General features: G+C 37.1%; 1 protein-coding gene across 4 annotated transcripts in view; it reads left to right on the top strand.

Annotated features, from left to right (window-relative positions):
- Positions 1 to 19,627, top strand: part of KNTC1 (kinetochore associated 1) — a 72,794-nt gene that overhangs the window by 6,016 nt on the left and 47,151 nt on the right. For all 4 annotated transcript variants that reach the window (XM_027044315.2, XM_053206774.1, XM_015063798.3 and 1 more), the window contains exons 3-21: positions 439 to 559; positions 2,294 to 2,409; positions 2,767 to 2,845; positions 3,436 to 3,513; positions 5,044 to 5,078; positions 6,103 to 6,213; positions 6,990 to 7,083; positions 7,690 to 7,742; positions 7,946 to 8,061; positions 8,392 to 8,443; positions 9,383 to 9,481; positions 10,975 to 11,018; positions 11,121 to 11,186; positions 11,285 to 11,360; positions 14,603 to 14,728; positions 14,819 to 14,908; positions 15,508 to 15,561; positions 16,136 to 16,197; positions 19,016 to 19,127. In XM_027044315.2, coding sequence (XP_026900116.1) covers positions 439 to 559; positions 2,294 to 2,409; positions 2,767 to 2,845; positions 3,436 to 3,513; positions 5,044 to 5,078; positions 6,103 to 6,213; positions 6,990 to 7,083; positions 7,690 to 7,742; positions 7,946 to 8,061; positions 8,392 to 8,443; positions 9,383 to 9,481; positions 10,975 to 11,018; positions 11,121 to 11,186; positions 11,285 to 11,360; positions 14,603 to 14,728; positions 14,819 to 14,908; positions 15,508 to 15,561; positions 16,136 to 16,197; positions 19,016 to 19,127 — 1,584 coding nt within the window. The remainder of the gene's footprint in view (positions 1 to 438; positions 560 to 2,293; positions 2,410 to 2,766; positions 2,846 to 3,435; positions 3,514 to 5,043; positions 5,079 to 6,102; positions 6,214 to 6,989; positions 7,084 to 7,689; positions 7,743 to 7,945; positions 8,062 to 8,391; positions 8,444 to 9,382; positions 9,482 to 10,974; positions 11,019 to 11,120; positions 11,187 to 11,284; positions 11,361 to 14,602; positions 14,729 to 14,818; positions 14,909 to 15,507; positions 15,562 to 16,135; positions 16,198 to 19,015; positions 19,128 to 19,627) is intronic.

Here is a 19,627-nt window from a genome sequence, read left to right as displayed (position 1 = left end):
GCATTTCCTCGGGGCTTTAATCTGACTGGTTCTGCTCTCTTTATTGTTGTCTGTGGGGGTGTGAGCCCTCCTGTTTGCATCCTTCGAGCCGTCATATCCCAGACACTGAGACCTTGCGCCAGTCATGGCTTGTTTGTTTATTTTCATGCCTGCTGACTCCTTCAGGCATAAGATCCATCCTTAGGAAACAAAGACTTGCTCATGAGAATCCCTTGCCCTTTCTTAGCAGTCTTGGACTGTTTCCCTATTTTGGACTCTGAATGGATTGATATACCATAGAAAGAAAAGTTTGACTAATTAGATATATGGACTAAAAAAAAGAAAAAAAGTCTTTTCAAATTTTAAATGTAGGTGCTTGGGACTATGATGATACTCTTGGTAAGCATTGTTAAACTGTATAAAAACATTTTATTTTAGTCATGCTTTTCCCTCCCACAGGCCTCGTTAAATCCAAAGATACAAGCATGTAGCCTAAGTAACGGATTTATTATTGTAGTGGATCAATCAGTGATCCTGCTTGACAGTGTTTGTAGATTGCTTCAACTGCATCTTATATTTGGTAAGTCTAATGTAATGAAATAAAATAAATTGGAAGTCAGATATAGCTTTCTGCCAATTTCTACTGCATTGCCTTTTCTTTACTTCATTATTTCTAAGACTTGAAATTGGACTATTTCAAGAAATTAATCTTGAATGCCTTTTTGTACAAAGAGTACTAGATGCAAGGGATCCTGAGATTAGCCCCTTCCTCAGTAAATCTAAAGGGTACATGTGAAACAAAATTGACTTTACTTGCCTGGTTTTTAAAATTAGAATTACTGTAGAAACCAGTTGAGCTCATTTGTGTTCACATTCCTGAATCTTGTACATAATTTCAATATCAAAACAGGTATTTGAATAGTTTTAGAATATATATAGCTGTGTAAAAAGTTTTTAAATTACTTATAAATTCTTCCTTGAGTTGAAGGACTTAAAGTATATGCAAATGTGGACGTAAGAATAAGGGACAAGTCAGTGAGTGTGCTGAAATATAGGTGAAAACATTGTGAATGCTTTTTCTGAAATTTTGAGTGGTGGTTGTTGAAGTGTTTGTTTAAGAACTTAGACAACAGAAAAAGTCAGGAGGTATGCATGTGAGAAGCCAATCCTGATCGCAGTATGGAGGCAAGGAACTCCTATTTTGTGGAATCTTAATGTATCTACCCTGAATGATCCACAACATTGACAGTTTCATCATGGAGTAGTGGGCTGTGTTAACATGTAATACACTTGTAGAAAGTGTTTGTAGAAAGTGTTTATGTCTCATCTTATCCACAAGGGCTATCCTGAGGGCTCCAGTCAGTGTTGCAACATGCATGGCTCTTCCAAACTGTCTTTTCCTGCTCTACTTTTTCTTTTTGCCAGAAAATTTACCACCTTCTTACATATCATGTAATTTATTGTGCTCTAATTGTTTACCATGTATTTCTGCCTTGGGATCTGAGCTCCATGAAGGTGGGACTCTTTTGTTACTATTCTTAGATATATGCAAAAGACCTAGGCCGTTGCTTAGCATGCAGTAAGTGCTCAGTAAATCTTTGTTCACTGAATACAAGAGTAACATTTTTAAAAAAATTTTTTTTAGTTTCTTTATCTGAGAAAGTGAGAATGTACAAGCAGGGGAGGGGCAGAGAAAGAGAGAGGAGACAGAGAGAATCCCAAGCAAGCTCTGCACTGCCAGTGCGGAGCCCAATGCAGGGCTCAGACTCACAAATTGTGAGATCATGACCTGAGCCGAAGTCAAACACTTAACCAACTGAGCCACCCAGGTGCCCCACATTTATTTTATTTTATTTTATTTTATTTTATTTTATTTTATTTTATTTTATTTTATTTTTTAAATAATTTATTGTCAAGTTAGCTTACATACAGATACAGTGTATACAGTGTAGTCTTGTCTTCAGTAATAGATTCCTGTGATTCATCTCTTACATGGAATACCCAGTGCTCATCCCAGCAAATGCCCTCCTCAATGCCCATGCCCCATTTTCACTGCCTCCTCACCCTCAACCCCTCCCCTCCACATTCTTTTTTAATCACCACCTTTTGGAAGTATTTAAGAGAAACTTGAATAGTTGGCTTTTAATGACAAAATTTGCAAATTTCTTGCATTGATTGAAAATAAATGTTTTTGAAGGAAGCTTATAACTTTTTGTTTTTTAGTGCAAAAAGATGGTTTTATTAAAGCAAGAGGACAGGACCTGTGGGCAGAAAGAGTTGTGGGAAGCTTGTAACTTTGATTTGAAATTTTCAGATACCGAAGTGGATGTAGTTGGCCTATGTCAAGAAGGAAAGTTTCTTTTCGTTGGGGAGAGAAGCGGCAACTTACATCTTATTCACGTAACATCGAAGCAGACATTACTCACTAATGTAAGACCCTGTTAATGTTTTTTTGTTACCTAAATTGAAATTATCTCTTAGACAATGAAAACTAATAAACCGTTGCTTAATTTGTGCTTTAAATGGAAAAAATAATGTTCTTTACATGAAATTTTAAGAATCATACCTCAGAAACATGAAGTAAATGCAAAATTTAAAAATTAAGATTTGAAGATAGTATGCTTGTCCAAAATAGTTTTCCACTTCAAAATTAAAATGTTTGGAACATAGGCAGAATTATTGCTAATAATAATTGATAACCCTGGGCTTTAGAGAATATAACCCTTATAACCCTATAATTGTGTTTTCTGAGTTTAATCTTATCATTTGAAATGAATTTGCAATTAGGCTTTTATTCAGAAAGCTAATGATGAAAATCAGCGTACTTACCGGAATCTTGTTATTGAGAAAGACGGTTCAAGTGAAGGTAAGTTTTTTGAATATTTTTTAATGCTCTCTAATATCCAATCAAAAAATCAACTTTATAGTTAATAAATTACATGACTCTATTTTTATGCTTTTTATACAATGTTAAATTTTCTAGTGATTCAAGTAATATTATTGTAAGAAATAAGTTTTTTATTTTAGTCCTTTTAGAGGTTTAAATGTTCTTCTCCTAAATATAATATTCTAAACTCATTTTTACCATTTTGAGAATTCTATAGATTACCAAGGAGAATTATATTCTTTTAAAATGTTTTTGTAGGTTTTAGCATATTTATCATATTTTTATTTCAACAAATGTTAACTATACTTAATTTATTTCAATATATCTAAGATTCTTTTTTCTTTTTTTTTGGCAAATGAACTTTGATTTATAAAGTTTCAAGGAAGTTAACATTGTTTTTGCAAATAACAGTTCTTTGTAAATAAGCTTTATCTGTATCATTAGTATACTATTTGATGATTAGAATTTAAATGAGCAAATTGACATATTTTTAAGCTAGGTCCAAACACTGGCTTAAATTTCATATCCACACACCTTTTAGAGAAACTGGTTTGATTTTCCTTCAATAGGTACCTATTATATGCTGCTGCTTACAAACAATGGATTTTTTTGTATTACAAACCTTCAGCTTGCAAAAATTCAACAAGGTAAGTAATGGATTTTTCTTATTATTGATTTGCAGCAATATTTCTTATTAGTTTTGGAGTAAAATTTTATTTTTTTATTTTATTTTTTTTATTATTTAAAAAAAAAAATTTTTTTTTAACGTTTATTTATTTTTGAGACAGAGAGAGACAGAGCATGAACGGGGGAGGGGCAGAGAGAGAGGGAGACACAGAATTGGAAGCAGGCTCCAGGCTCTGAGCCATCAGCCCAGAGCCCGACGCGGGGCTCGAACTCACGGACCGCAAGATCGTGACCTGAGCTGAAGTCGGACGCCCAACCGACTGAGCCACCCAGGCGCCCCTTGGGGTAAAATTTTAAATATTTTCTTTAAGAATATTATTTTAGGGGGCACCTGGATGGCTCCATCGGTTAAGCGTCCAACTCTTGATTTCAGTTCAGGTCATGATCTTACAGTTCATGAATTCAAGGCCTGTATCAGGCTCTGTGCTAAGGATTCTCTCTCTGCCTCTCTCCCCTGTCTCTCTCTCACAAAATAAATAAATATTTTTTTAAAAAAGAGAGAGGGTGCCTGGGTGGCTCAGTTGGTTAAGTGTCTGACTTCAGCACAGGTCCTGATCTCACAGTTTGTGAGTTTGAGCCCCAGATTGGGCTCTCTGCTGTCAGTGTGGAGCCTGCTTTGGATCTTCTGTCTCCCTCTCTCTGCCCCTCCCCTGCTTTCTCTCTCAAAAATAAATAAACATTAAAAAAAAGAGAGAATATTATTTTAGTTTCATTAGATTCTATGATACTGCATATACTTTTTTTTAAGTATTCATATTATGTTTCTCCATTATGAGGGCTGCAACAGAATCTGAGGAAATGTACTTTGTTTATAGCCTTTAAGGGGTTTATAGCTTAGCTGGGGAGACAAGACACACACTAGCATAATAATAAATGCTCTTTGATGGAAAGAATGAACCTGGAAACTGAAGTGACTATATAAACACGTTAACAATAACAGACAATAATTCATAGTATGTGCTAAGTGAATGGATGGACCATACATTCCTGTGAGCTGGGAAAGGTTAAGGAATTAGTTCAGAGCATGTGTTCAGCAAGTTCCTTAAATAATCTGTGTTCCAAGAACATACAAGGTCCTGGGGATACTACAAGACATGGTTCTTCATAGTGTAATGAAGAAGCCAGACAAGTAAAAGAGCTCTACCAAAATGGTGTGCAAAGTGATGAAGACTTTACAGGTAGGACTTCAGAGCTTGGATAGAAGAGTTGGAGCAGGAAGAAGACCCTCTTAGGAGGGAGAAACATGATAAGGGAAGGTATGGAGAAGCATCCCAGGGACAAAAAGGCAGCCTGGCTGGTGTCCTGACTATGACATATTGTCGCAGTTTATATCAGTGGTCAAGGGCAAAACTGAAAAGTCAACATTTCTTTATTAGTTTCTGACCTGTGTTCTTCTCACTAGATTGTATGTAATTTTGACTTAACACACAAGGGTGACTTGTGTGTATTTCATAGGTTAATACTATAAATTTCTTTCTCCTTTCATACAGCAATTGAGAATGTAGACTTCAACACAGCAAAAAAGGTAAGAAAACAAAACCACATTGTCTTGTTGATTCTTATATTTAATATAAGTTTGGGGAGAGTGTTTCTGGATATTGTCTAGTGGCTAATGTTTTAGGAATTAGTGTGATATAACATTTTAATAACATTTCCATTTTAAAATGCATTTACAGGAGCACCTGGCTGGCTCCTTTGATGGAATATGCAACTCTTGGTCTCGGGGTTGTGAGTTCAAGCCCCATGTTGGGTATAGAGATTACTTAATAAAATCTTAGGGGTGCCAGAGTGGCTCAGTTGGTTAAGTGTCCGACTTCAGCTCAGGTCATGATCTTGCAGTTTGTGGGTTCAAGCCCCATATCAGGCTCTGTGCTGACAGCTCAGAGCCTGGAGTCTGCTTTGGATTCTGTGTGTCCTTCTCTTTCTGCTCCTCTTCCACTTGCTCTCTGCCTCTCAAAAATATAAACGTTTAAAAAAAATTTTTTTAATAAAATCTTAAAAAAAGTATCTTGGGCCCACTGGGTAGCTCAGTCAGTTGAGCATCCAGCTCTTGATTTCGGCTCAGGTATTCCCAAGGTCATAAGATCCCTGTGTTGGGCTCCATGCTAAGCATGGAGCCTGCTTAAGAATCTCCCTCTCCCTCTCTCTATGCACCCCCAACTTCTGTGCTCTCTCTCTCTCTCTCAAAATAAAAAAATAAAAATAAAGCCTTTCAAAAAAAAAGATATCTATTTAAAAAAAACAGGAGCTCCTGGGTGGCTCAGTTGGTTGGATATCTGGCTCTTGATTTCAGCTGGGTTCGAGCCCTGTGTCATGCTCTGCTCTGACAGTGCAGAGCTTGATTGAGATTCTCTTTGTCTCTCTCTGCCCCTTCCCTGCTTGCACTGTCTCTCATTCCATCTTTCAAAATAAATAAACTTAGAAAATAAAACAAACAAAAAAAGTAAAAATGCATTTATAACAGATGGATTTAATTCATTTTTATCTTTCCAAGGAATTTCGACGGTGGAGCATATATATAACATTCTTATTTTTTTTTAATTTTGCAGTTACAAGGACAAATCAAGTCCAGTTTTATTTCTACTGAAAATTACCATACTCTTGGTTGTCTCAATCTTGTGGCTGGAGATTTAGCCGGTGAAATTCCTGTGATAATTGGGGTAATTCTTTCTATAAAATTTTAGTTTTTTCCTTCAGAAGTGTTTCTTCATTAACATAGTTTTGGTTAAATTACAAATTAATTTGTAATATATTAACAGAAGCAGGGAAATTATAAAATTAAGGTCATAAAATTAACTCAGTAAGTATACCTAAGTTTCTCTGTTGGAAAATATTGCATCTTTATTTTTACTAGTTTCTTCCTGAAATTTAGCATTTCTTTCAATTATGAGTCTAGATAAAAACAACAACAAAAATCTAATTATATTCAAGAAGTAGGCAAAAATTCAACATAATTATAGCATTTACAACGTTTTTACCTACCAAATTTGTATTTCATATTAAGAAGCAGGCACATTTGTCTATTCTGTGTATCTGGTTCAATATTTCATTAGGGTTTCAAATGATTTAATATTTATAAATTTTTTTTAAAAAGTTGTGGTTACTTTAATGAAAATACTTAATCAGAAACTATATCTCATACTACTGGAGGAGGTCTTAAAGTTTACCCCATGTCTTTGGAGTGAGTTGCCTGAATATGCCCACTCCTTATTAAATATTCACGTGATAACAGTGAACAGCAAACTTTGCTGTTCTTGCCATCCTGTTCTGTTGAAGGCAATCTAAGAGGGGAACTGGAAGATAAAACGCTAGTTGGGCTTGAGTACATAAGTATATTCTGAAATATGTAATGTGTACCACTTGGGTGTTTCTGCTTTGAGGAGAATTCAGATCTAAGAACGAAATTTGCAATTGATGTGCTATTTTACCTCTGTAGGGAACTGGTAATTGTGCATTCTCAAAATGGGAACCAGACTCTTCCAAGAAAGGAATGACAGTTAAGAATGTTCTTGATGCAGAGATTATTAAAGGTAAAATAAGTTCATGAAAGTACTTGGGGTCAACAGTAGCAAGTTTTAATTTTCAGGTCAGTATCATCCTGAGTCTGGCAAACAGGCCATTTTACCTTACTGCTCTTTGAAACACGCCAGGTTAGTTAGATAATTGTCCATGTATGCTTGACATGTTGCAGTTTTTACTCTTCATTTTAGGAGATTTTACATTTTAGTGGTCATCTAAAAATACATAGAGGCAGGAGCACCTGGGTGGCTCAGTCAGTTAAGCATCTCACTCCTGGTTTCAGCTCAGGTCACGATCCCGTGGTTTCATGACTTCAAGCCTGGCGTCAGGTTCTGGGCTGGAAGCCCAGACCCTGCTTGGGATTCTTACTCTCCCTCTTTCTCTGCCCCTCCCCGACTCATGCTATTTCCATCTCTCTCAAAATAAAGTTAAAATATATATACGTATACATGTAGACACATAGGTATATATATATATATATGAAGAAGCGAATGTGAGAATGCAAACTTTAGTTGTAGTAGATCTGCCTTTCCATAAACATGATAGTTTATTATTTAAATGTGGCTATCTGTAATACAGAAATGTAGTTCTTACACACCTTGCTTTCTCTTTTGTAGGTGCAAAGAAGTTCCAGTTGATAGACAATCTACTTTTTGTTCTTGATACTGATGTATGTTTCTGATATTTCTCCTTCAATGTTTTCACTTGGTATTATGTGGTATTTGTCATACTTAACAAAGATGAGGACTTTAAGTGGGGTGGATTACTATCTGGTGTGCTATGCTTTATTTCAGTACATAAATCAAAAAGATCCTACAATGTAAGATCCTGAAATATTAAGAAGATGTATCTGTGAAATGTCTCCTTTTGCAGAATGTGCTGAGCTTGTGGGATATTTACACTCTGACTCCCTTATGGAACTGGCCCTCTCTTCACATTGAAGAGTTTCTTCTTACCACAGAAGCAGAGTCTCCTTCATCAGTCACGTGGTACATTATGACGCTAGTAGTGTTTCCTTTCTTTTAGAATCAGGCTTCTTGATTGTTGATTATGTATTACATTCTAACTAACTCTGGACAGACTGACAGGGTAAGGATCATTCCATTGCTGGCCAGATTCATTGAGAACAAATAGGTAGTTCAAACCTCCCAGTGGTTGTGTTAGAAAGAGTGTTAATCTGGGCTATAAACGTGAAGAAACCAGGTTCAGTGTCTTTGTGGGAATCAATTTTAACCTTTAAGAATACCCCTTTGACTTAGCTTCTATGTAGTGATTGGCAAAGCTTATTTTATTCACTTAAACCTTCTTTTCTCTTTTAGGCAAGGGATTACAAATCTCAAATTAGTGGCTCTGACAATTACTGCTGATAAGGTATTGGAAGATTTTATTTCACATTTGTCCATATTATGTGTTAGAAATAGCATTAACTAATATGAAAGTAGTTAAGTAGTGCCCACTTGACAAATCAGAAATAATCCTGCAGAGTTCTTTTTCCTCATAAAAAAATGGATATGTCTCAGCTCCCCAATAAAAAAAAATATTTTTTAATCTTTATTTATTTTTGAGAGAGAGAGAGAGAGACAGTGTGAGCAGGGGAGGAACAGAGAGAGACACACACACAGAATCCGAAGCAGGCTCCAGGCTCTGGGCTCTGAGCGTGAGCACAAAGCCCAACATGGGGCTCGAACTCAGGAACCCTGAGATCATGACCTGAGCTGAAGTTGGGTGCTGAACTGACTGAGCCATCCAGGCACGCCTCAGCTCCCTATTTTAAATGGAGCATTGCAGGATTAAAAATATCTACAAGAGAGTGCTTTGGTGGCTCAGTCAAGTGTCCAACTCTTGATTTCGGCTCAGGGCATGATCTCACAGTTCGTGAGTTTGAGCCCCATGTCGGGCTCTGCACTGATGGTGTGGAGCCTGCTTGGGATTCTCTCTCTCCCTCTCTCTCCCACTCCCCTGCTCACTCTTCCTCAAAAATAAATAAACTTTAAAAATATATATCCACAAGAAAATGTTCATTAGGGTGATTCATACAGTTCTGGTACTGAGGAATTACATGCATCCTAAATACAAATTGTAGAATGAACACCAGATGTACAGTTTTTTATTCAACAGATTTGAAAGGTGGAATAGAGCATAATTTTATATGTAACATTTAAATAATACAGCAGTGGTCTTCGTTATAAAATTGTTTTTGCATTTAGTTTTGTACTAAGTGTTTTAATCTAGCCACTTGATATAAAGTGCTATCTTATCCTTGTAGGTTTATATGACCTACTAAATGAATTGCTCTTCTCTTTTTCTTAGATGAAAAATCTCGTGGTTTATTCATTACCTATGATGGAAATACTGTATTCTTTGGAAGTATCTAGCGTTTCATCTCTGGTCCAGTCAGGAATTAGCACAGTAAGTTGATGTGTATTTTGTACTTTATAATAAAAAAAATTAAGAATAAGCTAAGGGGTGCCTGGCTGACTGAGAAGAGCATTCGACCCTTGATCTTCGGGTCGTAAGTTTGAACTCCACACTGGATGTAGAGATACTTAAATAAATAAAAACTTAAAACAAACTAAGCATGAGTGGAACTGGTGTAATACCTGAATAGAGCTCAGGTTTATAACTATATTTGTTGTTACCAGAGGTTCTCAAATATACTTGCCCAAACCAAGTCTTCATGTAAGAAAAAGAAAAGCATATTAATCAAATGAAACCTGAACCATCTGCTTATTCAGTTTTCTTGTGTCTCCACAGGAAATATGAATGATAAGCAATTTGGGCGGAGGGTCATTGCTTTTACTGATTTATCTTTTAATTTTAATCTTTCAAAAAACATTTTACTACATTTGTTTCGTGTCTTCACACACAGATGCACACATATGCACACACACAGACACACTATATTTTTCCAAACTATTTGGAATTTACTTGCAGACATCATGGCCTGTTACCCCTAAATGCGTCAGCAGGTCTCTCCTGAGAATAAGGGCATTTTTCTATAATACCGGTATTAAATTTAACATTAATACAATACTGTTCCGAAATACACCATCCAGATCCAAATTTTACCAATTGTGCCAATTACTTTAAAGCTGTTTTTTTGTTTTGTTTTATTTTTGTTTTTTCCTTAATCCAGGATCTAATCAAGCATCATATATGGAATTTTGTTGTCATGGTCACATGGTCTACTATAATGTGCAATAGTTCCTTAGTCTTTTTTTTCAAGACATTGACATTTCCAAATCCTAGCCTGTTGTGTTGTACAGTGTCCCTCTATTTGGATTTGTCTGGTTATTGCATCATAATTAGACACATGCTGAGCTTTCTTGACAAGGATACCACATAGGTTATACTGTATTCAGCTGTGTCATGTTAAGGGGCTTATGTCCATTTGTCCTATTACTGATGATGATAAATGTGATTACTTGGTTAAGGCAGTTTTGCCAGATTTCTCCACTGTAGAGGTGCTTTTTCTCCTTCGTAATTGCTAAGTAAATTCTCTGGTATTTTTTTGAAACTATGGAATATCCTTTTTTCCCAACAGTTTTTCACAGTGAGTTTAGAATCCATTGATGAATAATTCTCACCTAAACCAGTTGTTACCTTAGTAACTAAAATGAATTATTTAAAAAAATTTTTTTTCAAAGTTTATTTATTTAGAGAGATACAGGGACAGCGTGAGTGGGAGAGGGGTAGAGAGAGAGGGAGAGAGAGAGAATCCCAATCAGGACCTGCGCTGTCATCACAGAGCCCCCTGTGGGGCCTGAACCCATGAAACCCTGAGATCATAACCTGAGCTGATACCAAGAGTCAGACGCTTAACTGACTGAGCCACCCAGGTGCCCCTAAAATGAATTATTTCTATGTTTCAGTTTTAAACTTTTTTTTTTTTATTGTTGTAGGATACCATATACCTTTTGGAAGGAATTTGCAAAAATGATTCAAAGTACGTCGTATTTTGTTTTATTAAATAAGTCGTTAAATAGCAGCTAAGTTACAATTTACTTATTAATACTATTAATTCATTCACCCTGAAAACTTTTTTCAGACTATCTGAAGATTCAGTCTCTGTTGTAGTACTCAGGTGTCTTACAGAAGCTTTACCAGAAAACAGGTAACTTCTCATATTCTTTTAAGCCTTACCCCTTAATGATAACCTTAAATTCCCTGATTAATAAAGATTTCACTGAAATTTGTTTTTCACTTCATCAGATTGAGTCGGTTACTTCACAAACACAGATTTGCTGAAGCCGAGAGCTTTGCTATTCAGTTTGGACTAGATGTTGAGGTAATCATGAATTCATTTGTTCTTCAAACGAGCATTTCTTCATGTAGTAGAGACTGGAGAGACAGACATGTAAGGCGTAATTGCAATTTAGTATGATCAGTCCTATGATTAAGATATGACCGAAGTAGACTAGGAATTCAAAGGAGAGATGGAGATATACTGGGGCAGAAAGACTTCACAGAGATCATTTTATGTCAGATCTTGATGATGTTCCTGATAGTCCAGGGGAAGGTAGGGAATTCTAGGTGTAAGGACAGCATAAGTAAAGTGAGGGAGGCGTACAGGGCTTCCAGGAACTCCCAGTAATTAGGTAAGAGTAGAATGTAGGTTATACACACCATGCAGTAAAAGGAACTGATAATGGAGAACTAGGTGATCAGAGCATGGGGAGCCTTGTGTGTGTTGCAGAGGATTTAGGTTGTGTTCTGCAGGTGATAGGGAGCTAATACAAGTGTCCTGATTAGATTGTCACTTTGTAAAGCTGGAGAATTGTTTGGAAAGGGGCAGACTAGAGGTGTGAAGACCAGTTGGGAGACTGAACAGCTTTCTGTGGGAGACCGAACTAGTGCAGTGAGGTGGAGATGTACAAGAGGGAGGTCTGACATGAGAGGCACAGGGAAGGTGGAATCAGTGGGACTAGTGATCAAACATAGGGAGGGACAGATGTAGGGATTGGACTGGTGGGACTCTGGCTCAGCACACTTGTGGGATGGGGACGGCACTCCCTAAAATGAGAAATATGTGTGGAAGAGCAGGTAGTGGTAAAAGATGAGGGATCTGCTTTATAAAAACTGGAAACGAGCCTTTCAGGTAGGAGGTTGGAGAGTGATCTTAGCTGAATTTAGAGGTAGGTAACAACAGGGGATGCGTCAGACCACTTGGGAAGAATGTGTAGGGTAGAGAGATCTCATGTCAGGATGAGATCCAGGGGTACCAGCATGTGGGAAGTTGAGGAAGAAGGGCTGTATACATATTTGGGAAGAAATAAAGGAGGAAAACCACAAGAATGTATGATTATAGATAGAAGTCAAGGAAAGAGAAACTTTAGAGTCTAGTGCAAAGTGATCAACAGTTTCAAATACTGCAGATAAGATCAAGTATTAAGGGGCGGGCTCCTGGGTGGTTCAGTCGATTAAGTGTCCAACTTCGGCTCAGGTTGTTGAACTACTACTGACTCTTGATTTCAGGTCAGGTCATGATCTTAGGGTCGTGGGATCAAACCTGTGTTGGGCTCCATGCTTACAATTCTCTCTTTCTCTCTCTGTCTCTGTCTTTCCCCCTCTACTCCTCTCCCCTGCTTGCACTCTCTCTCTCTCAAAAAATAAAAAATAAGTAAATATAAAAATAAAAGATGACCACACAATTATGTTGCATGTCTAGTTTTCTAAGTTTGTTAAAGGTTCTTTAGCAGCTAGAAATAGCATGAGTTAGAAATACCCAAAACTTCAGGTTCCTTTTTTATAAACCAAATACCAACTTTGATTCTCTAATTCCAAAAGCTAAAAATGATAAGAAAGCACAGTTTCTCTACTTCTGTTTCTCCACTCCCTGAAAAAATTTCACTGATTTTTTATTCTGTTCACTTTTTAATTTTACTGTTATTTATTTTATTTTTTTAATGTTTTATTTATTTTTGAGAGAGAGAGAGAGAGAGAGACAGAGAGAGAGAGGCAGAATATGAGCAGGGGTGGGACAGAGAGAGAGGGAGACACAGAATCTGAAGAAGGCTCCAGGCTCTGAGCTGTCAGCACAGAGCCCGATGTGTGGCTCGAACTCGTGAACCGCGAGATCATGACCTGAACTGAAGTTGGACACTCAACTGACTGAGCCACCCAGACGCCCCGCATTTTTTTATTATTTTTAAAGTAATCTCTATGTCCAATGTGGGTCTCGAACTCACGACCCCAAGACTGAGTCACAGGCTCTACTGACTGAGCCAGCCAGGCACCCCCATTCGCTTTTTTAAAAAATAGTTATTGCGGGGCGCCTGGGTGGCTTGGTCGGTTAAGCGTCTGACTTCGGCTCCAGTCATGATCTCACGGTCCGTGAGTTCAAGCCCCATGTCGGGCTCTGTGCTGACAGCTCAGAGCCTGGAGCCTGTTTCAGATTCTGTGTCTCCCTCTCTCTCTGCTCCTCCCCTGTTCATGCTCTGTCTCTCTCTGTCTCAAAAATAAATAAACGTTAAAAAAAAAAAATTAAAAAAAATAGTTACTGCAAAATTTTCAGATGTTCAGAAAGGTAATATAACACTCACATACTCATCACCCTACTTAAAAAAAAAAAAAAAAAAAAGATATTACCAATATAGCTTAAGACCTCTTTCTTTTCTTCCCAAATACATCATTCTCCTTACCCCAACCAGAAGTATCCATTATTCTGATTTTGGTGCTTAATACTCCATTAATTTCTCTATCTCTTTGGTCATATAACTTTCTAAACAACTCACAAAATTGTTTTGCATGCTTTAAAATGTTACATTTTTAAAACAGAGGGGTGCCCTCCACCCTCTTAGGAAATATTAAGTCTTTACTACAATCAGGTTTTTCCTACATTACTCCCCGAGACTTTTCAAGACATGTCAATGACCTACCTAATCAACATATCCAACAGACATCTTCTAGTTTTTCTTGTTTTTTTGTTTGTTTTGTTTTGTTTTGTTTTGTTTTTGGGAGAGAGAGAGAGGAGAGGGATAGAGGGAGAGAGAATCCCAGGCAGGCTCCATGCTCAGTGCAGAGGCTGATACTCAGGGCTTGATCCCACAGCCCTGGGATCATGACCTGAATGGAAGTCTAGAGTCAGTTGCTCAACTGACTGAGCCACCCAGACGCCCCTGTATCGTCCTCTTTTAAAAACCAGCTCCATCCCTTTGAAACTGCGTAACTTCAGGTGCATTCCTTACCCTTCCTGGAGTGTCAGTTTTCTTGACTGTATAATGGGAATATTAATATTCACCCTATAGAGTTAGGGTGAGGTATAAATGGTTGCTCAGGTTTTTATGAGAATTAAATGAGATAATTCACATAAGGCTACTAGTACCCTTAGTTAAGGACTCAGTGGTCTCCATAACTCTTAGTAATCTGGATTACCTTTTGGTCATCTAAGTGTTAGCTTCTTTACTGTTTACTCCTGGGCCAAATGAGACTTAACCCTTTTCAATAACAGTCTATTGCCTGCAGTCTAGAAAGTCATCCACAGGCATTATTTTGCTTCAAGTTGTTTAATGTAGCATTTCTAAATTACAGCTTGTTTACAAGGTGAAATCCAATGATATATTAGAGAGACTAGCCTTGAGTTCGGCAGACACCAGCGAGCAGACTAAATGGCAAAAACTCGTAGATGAAGCTAAGGAAAATCTACATAAAATCCAGGTGTGTTTTCCCTGTCATGTATGAGAGTATTCGGATTGATGGATTGAATAACATTTGGTTGCCTCATTATGTCTGGTATTTCTGAACCAGGACGATGAATTTGTGGTGAATTACTGCTTGGAGGCTCAGTGGATAACCTATGAAACCACCCAGGAAATGCTAAATTATGCAAAAACAAGGGTAAGTTTTTATAACATTTGTACCTGATAGTTTGTCTCATGCAAGATAAACCGTCTCAAAAAAAAAGAATTGTGTCTCTATCATAGACCTGTTTTTTTTGTTTTTTTTTGTTTGTTTGTTTATTTAATGTTTATTTATTTTTGAGAGAGAGAGCCTGAGCAGGGGCAGAGAGAGAGGGAGACACAGAATCCCAAGGAGGCTCCATGTTGTCAGCACAGAGCCCTATGTGGGGCTCGAACTCACAGACCTTGAGATCATGACCTGAGTCGAAGTCAGACACTCAACCAACTGAGCCACCCAGGCGCCCCATCATTGACCTGTTTTTAAAGTGCATTTTTACGCTGTAGTTTCCCCTCTGAACTTTGATCACCATTGCTAGTTTTATTCCTTAAAATTAAGGTGTAACACATGGGCAAAATGTTATGAGTTATTTTCATAAAATGCATTATTTTTTAAAGTATGTCATTTCTTTATTGTTCACGGTTCATCTCAGAGTTCAGTGCAATTTGATAATTTGTTTCCTTTCACAGAAAATCCATCTTTCATGAAAAAACTAATATAGCAGATACTCTAACTGTGTTTCTTATTGTTCATCTTAGCTTTTGAAAAAAGAAGATAAAACTGTTCCTGTCTATTCTGATGGCTTAAAAGAGGTAATTACATTGGACTTAATTTGAGGGCAAACATGTACCTTTACAATATGTTTTTCAGTTCAAGATAGACCTATATTTTTTCAAGAGTGTTATTTTAACTCTTGTTTTCTTACTGAAAAATGGGAATAATAGTACTTACAGGGTTACTTTGGAATCAGATGAATTAATTTATATAAATCATTTTGTGTAGTGCCTGGCACCTGTTAAGCACACAAATAAATGTAAACTGTGATGGTGATTATCAGCGTACAAAAGTATAATCCAGCTGGATTTTACCATAAGGCATTTATAAACCACTGGGAAAACTAATTAATTTTGAAGGGTACCTATAGTCAGTGTGCAAATGCCTTCTCTTTTGCAGTTTTATTGCATTTAATGTGATTGGAAGTGTTTCCATTAGTCCACATTGTTTTTGTTTTGTGTTACATAAATGCAGTCCTATTTATGGGAATTGACCAATAATATGGGATGAAATGGGCATGTGTGTAAGACTTCTGAAACAGAATGCCTAATTTTTGGTGTTTTTAATTGTTATTGCTTGCAACTTTCAGATTACCAGATTATTTCTATTTAGGTACTAAGGGCTCATGCAAAATTGACTACTTTTTATGGAGCATTTGGACCAGAAAAATTCAGGTGAAAAATTCCTCATTTTTCATTTTTAGATTATGAATTAGGTTTTAGTTTAGAGTGTCATAAAAGATACAGTATTGCTTTGACTGAATGTGTTTCTGGGAATTGAGTGATGGAAAGTACTATTTTCCTGATGAGTTTTAGATACTCTTCTGCACCATCTTTGGAAAACTGATAAATTTGAAAGGTGGGGCACCTGGGTGGCTCAGTTGGCTACGCATCCGACTTCGGCTCAGGTCATGATCTCACAGTTCATGAGTTCAAGACCTGCATTGGGCTCTGTGCTGACAGCTCAGAGCCTGGAGCCTGCTTCAGATTCTGTGCCTCCCTCTCTCTCTGCCCCACTCCTACTTGCACTCTGTCTCTCAAAAATGAATAAACGTTAAAAATTTTTTTAAAATTTGGAAGGCAAATTTAAATGCATATACCTTTGCCCTAGCAATTTCACTTCTGGCAATTGATTCTGTTAGATATACTAACACGTACACCAAGAGTAGCATTATTTACATGTATGAGGTGTACCTTAAAGATAAAACAAGTTACGGGGCGCCTGGGTGGCTCAGTTGGTTAAATGTAACTCAGTTTCGGCTCAGGTCATGATCTCACAGTTCGTGAGTTCAAGCCCTGCATTGGGCTCCCTTCTAACAATGCAGAGCCTGCTTGGGATTCTTTCTCTCCCCCTCTCTCAACCCTCCCCAGCTCAAGCTTGAGCTCTCTCTTAAAATAAATAAACTTTAAAAAATTTTAAAAAAAAAATAAGACAACAACAAAGTTTTATTGTTTTCCTTATGGCTAGTCAATCTCCCTTTCCCTGCTAATTGCAATATTATGCTAACAATCTGGCATGTATTTGTCTGTCTCTGGACTTTGTATTTGGTTGATTTTATATTCTTTATTCACCAGTATGAAATAGTCTTGATTAATGTAACTTTAGAATGTCCTATTATCTGGTAGACTAACCCTACTGTACTTTCCTTTTCAGAATTTGGGGGGGCCATTTTCTCATGTTTGTTTTTCTGTATGATGTTTGGAATGAGAATCAGCTTACCCAGTTTAAAGAAATCTTATTTTTATTGGGATTTTAAGTGTTTATTTATTTCTATCTTTTATTGGGAATGTGCTGAATCTAAGATCAATTTGGGGAGAACCAGCATCTTTACAGTATTGAATCTTCCTATTTAAGGACAGTATGTGTCTTCCTACTCATTCTGTTCTTTTTTTATGTTCACAGCAGTATCTATTCAGTTGCTTTCATACAGATTTTGTACACTTTTTGTTAATTTTATTTTAAATTGTTTTCTACTGTTATAAATGGGATGTTTCATCATATTTTTGAAAGACATGAAAAGCTGTTGATTTTTTTAAATTGCTTTTTAACCAGATACTTTATCAAATTCCTTTATTATTCATAATGTTTCAGTTGATCTAATTTTTTCCAAGTATATAATTATATATTCAAATAATGATAATTTTGCCTCACTTTTTCTCTTTACCTAATCTCATCAGTGCATATAGAGCAGTATTAAATATAGTGGTAATAGGTATCCTTCTCTTGTAACTGGCATTTATGGGAATCCTTATTTTGCTTTACAATTAAGCATGATATAGGCTTTTAGTGTGTTTCTCTTTTTATCATTTTAAGAATTTTAAGGAGGGGCGCATGGGTGGCTCAGTTGGTTAAGCGTCCGACTTCGGCTCAGGTCATGATCTCGCGGTTTGTGTGTTCAAACCCCGCATCATGCTCTGTGCTGGTGGCTCAGAGCCTGGAGCCTATTTCGGATTCTGTGTCTCCCTCTCTCTCTGACCCTCCCCCATTCATGCTCTGTGTCTCTCTGTCTCAAAAATAAATAAACGTTAAAAAAAAAAAAAAAGAATTTTAAGGAAACATTCATCATCTATTTCTGAGCCTTTTGAGAGATAGAATGCACATGAGCAGGGAGGGGCAGAGACAGAGGGAGACCCAGAATCCCAAGCAGGCTCCATGTTGTCAGCACAGAGCCTGATGTGGGGCTTGAACTCATGAACCGTGAAATCATGACCTGAGCCGAAATCAAGAGTCGGATACTCAACCAACTGAGCCACCCAGGCACCCTATTTCTGAGCTTTAATCAGGACTGAGTTGGTCATACATTACTGGTTACAGCCAAAGACTAGAAATAACCTAAATGTTCAACTATGGGGGACTAGTTAAATAAAGAATAGTAAATCCATGTCATGGAATAATACGTAGTCCTTAAAAAGAATAACATTTATGTGTGCTAATTTGGTATAAGCACCAACCTAATGTAAAATGAATTTTTCAAAGAACAGATAATATATGGAAAATTCTGATTTATTTTAAAACGTAAAATGGGGCACCTGGGTGGCTCAGTCGGTTAACCATCCAACTTTGGCTCAGGTCATGATCTCATGGCTTGTAGATTAGAGCCCTGCATCGGGCTCTGTGCTGACAGCTTGGAGCCTGGAGCCTGCTTAGGATTCTGTGTTTCCCTCTCTCTCTGCCCCTCCCCTGCTCACTCTCTGTCCTTCTCTCTCAAAAACAGATAAACATTTAAAAAAAATTTTTTTAATACTTAAAATAATTGCTTGTTATGTAGTGATTATCTCAGGAAGGACCTAGAAGAAGAGATATGGCTTTTGGAGAAGATGACAGGAGCTCTGCAGGTCTGAGATAAGAAGAAAACATGCTTTTCACTGTATAATCTTTGGAACTTTTTTTAACTTTGAGGAAAAAACTAAAATGTCTAATGGTTTCTCCTTGTAATATATAACTTTAATTTTTTTTTTAAACCACTAATTTTTTTCCTCTCTGACTTTGCAGTGGTAGTTCTTGGATTGAATTTCTGAATAATGAAGATGACCTTAAGGATATCTTTTTACAGCTAAGAGAAGGAAACCTTGTTTGTGCACAGTACCTTTGGCTTCGACATCGGGTAATATGTTTTGCGTTTTGTCCTTAGTGGCTTTATGGCTCCTGGGTGGGATAGGTGATTGAATCCGTTGTCTTCACATGGATGAGAAGGGTCACAGGTGTGAGTGGGTAATGGAATGTTTGATGAAAGTATCCGGATGATATTAAATTAGAGGTAAAGATACCTTAGAAACATATTTTATCTCATCATTCAAATCTAATTAACTCCTAAACTTAATTCAAAAGGCAACATTTTGGGGCATCTGGCTGGTTGTGTGGGTAGAGCATGTGACTCTTGATCCTTGGGTTTGTGAGTTCGAGCCCCATGTTGAGTATAGAGGTTACTTAACAAGATCTTTAAAAAAAAAAAGGTAACGTTTTATTACATGATTTATTGATGGGCTTTCTTAAGTAGTGTTGGTGGAGAGGGTGTTCCTGTTGCAGCTCAGATTGTGGGAAAGGATTGCCCATTAACACTGCTGCTCTGAATCCCTTCAATGTTGACAGATATACTTAGGTGCC

The sequence above is a fragment of the Acinonyx jubatus genome, chromosome D3 (genome assembly GCF_027475565.1).
Source record: "Acinonyx jubatus isolate Ajub_Pintada_27869175 chromosome D3, VMU_Ajub_asm_v1.0, whole genome shotgun sequence".
NCBI classification, from domain to species: Eukaryota; Metazoa; Chordata; class Mammalia; order Carnivora; family Felidae; genus Acinonyx; species Acinonyx jubatus.
This window is presented reverse-complemented; position numbering and strand designations above follow the sequence as displayed.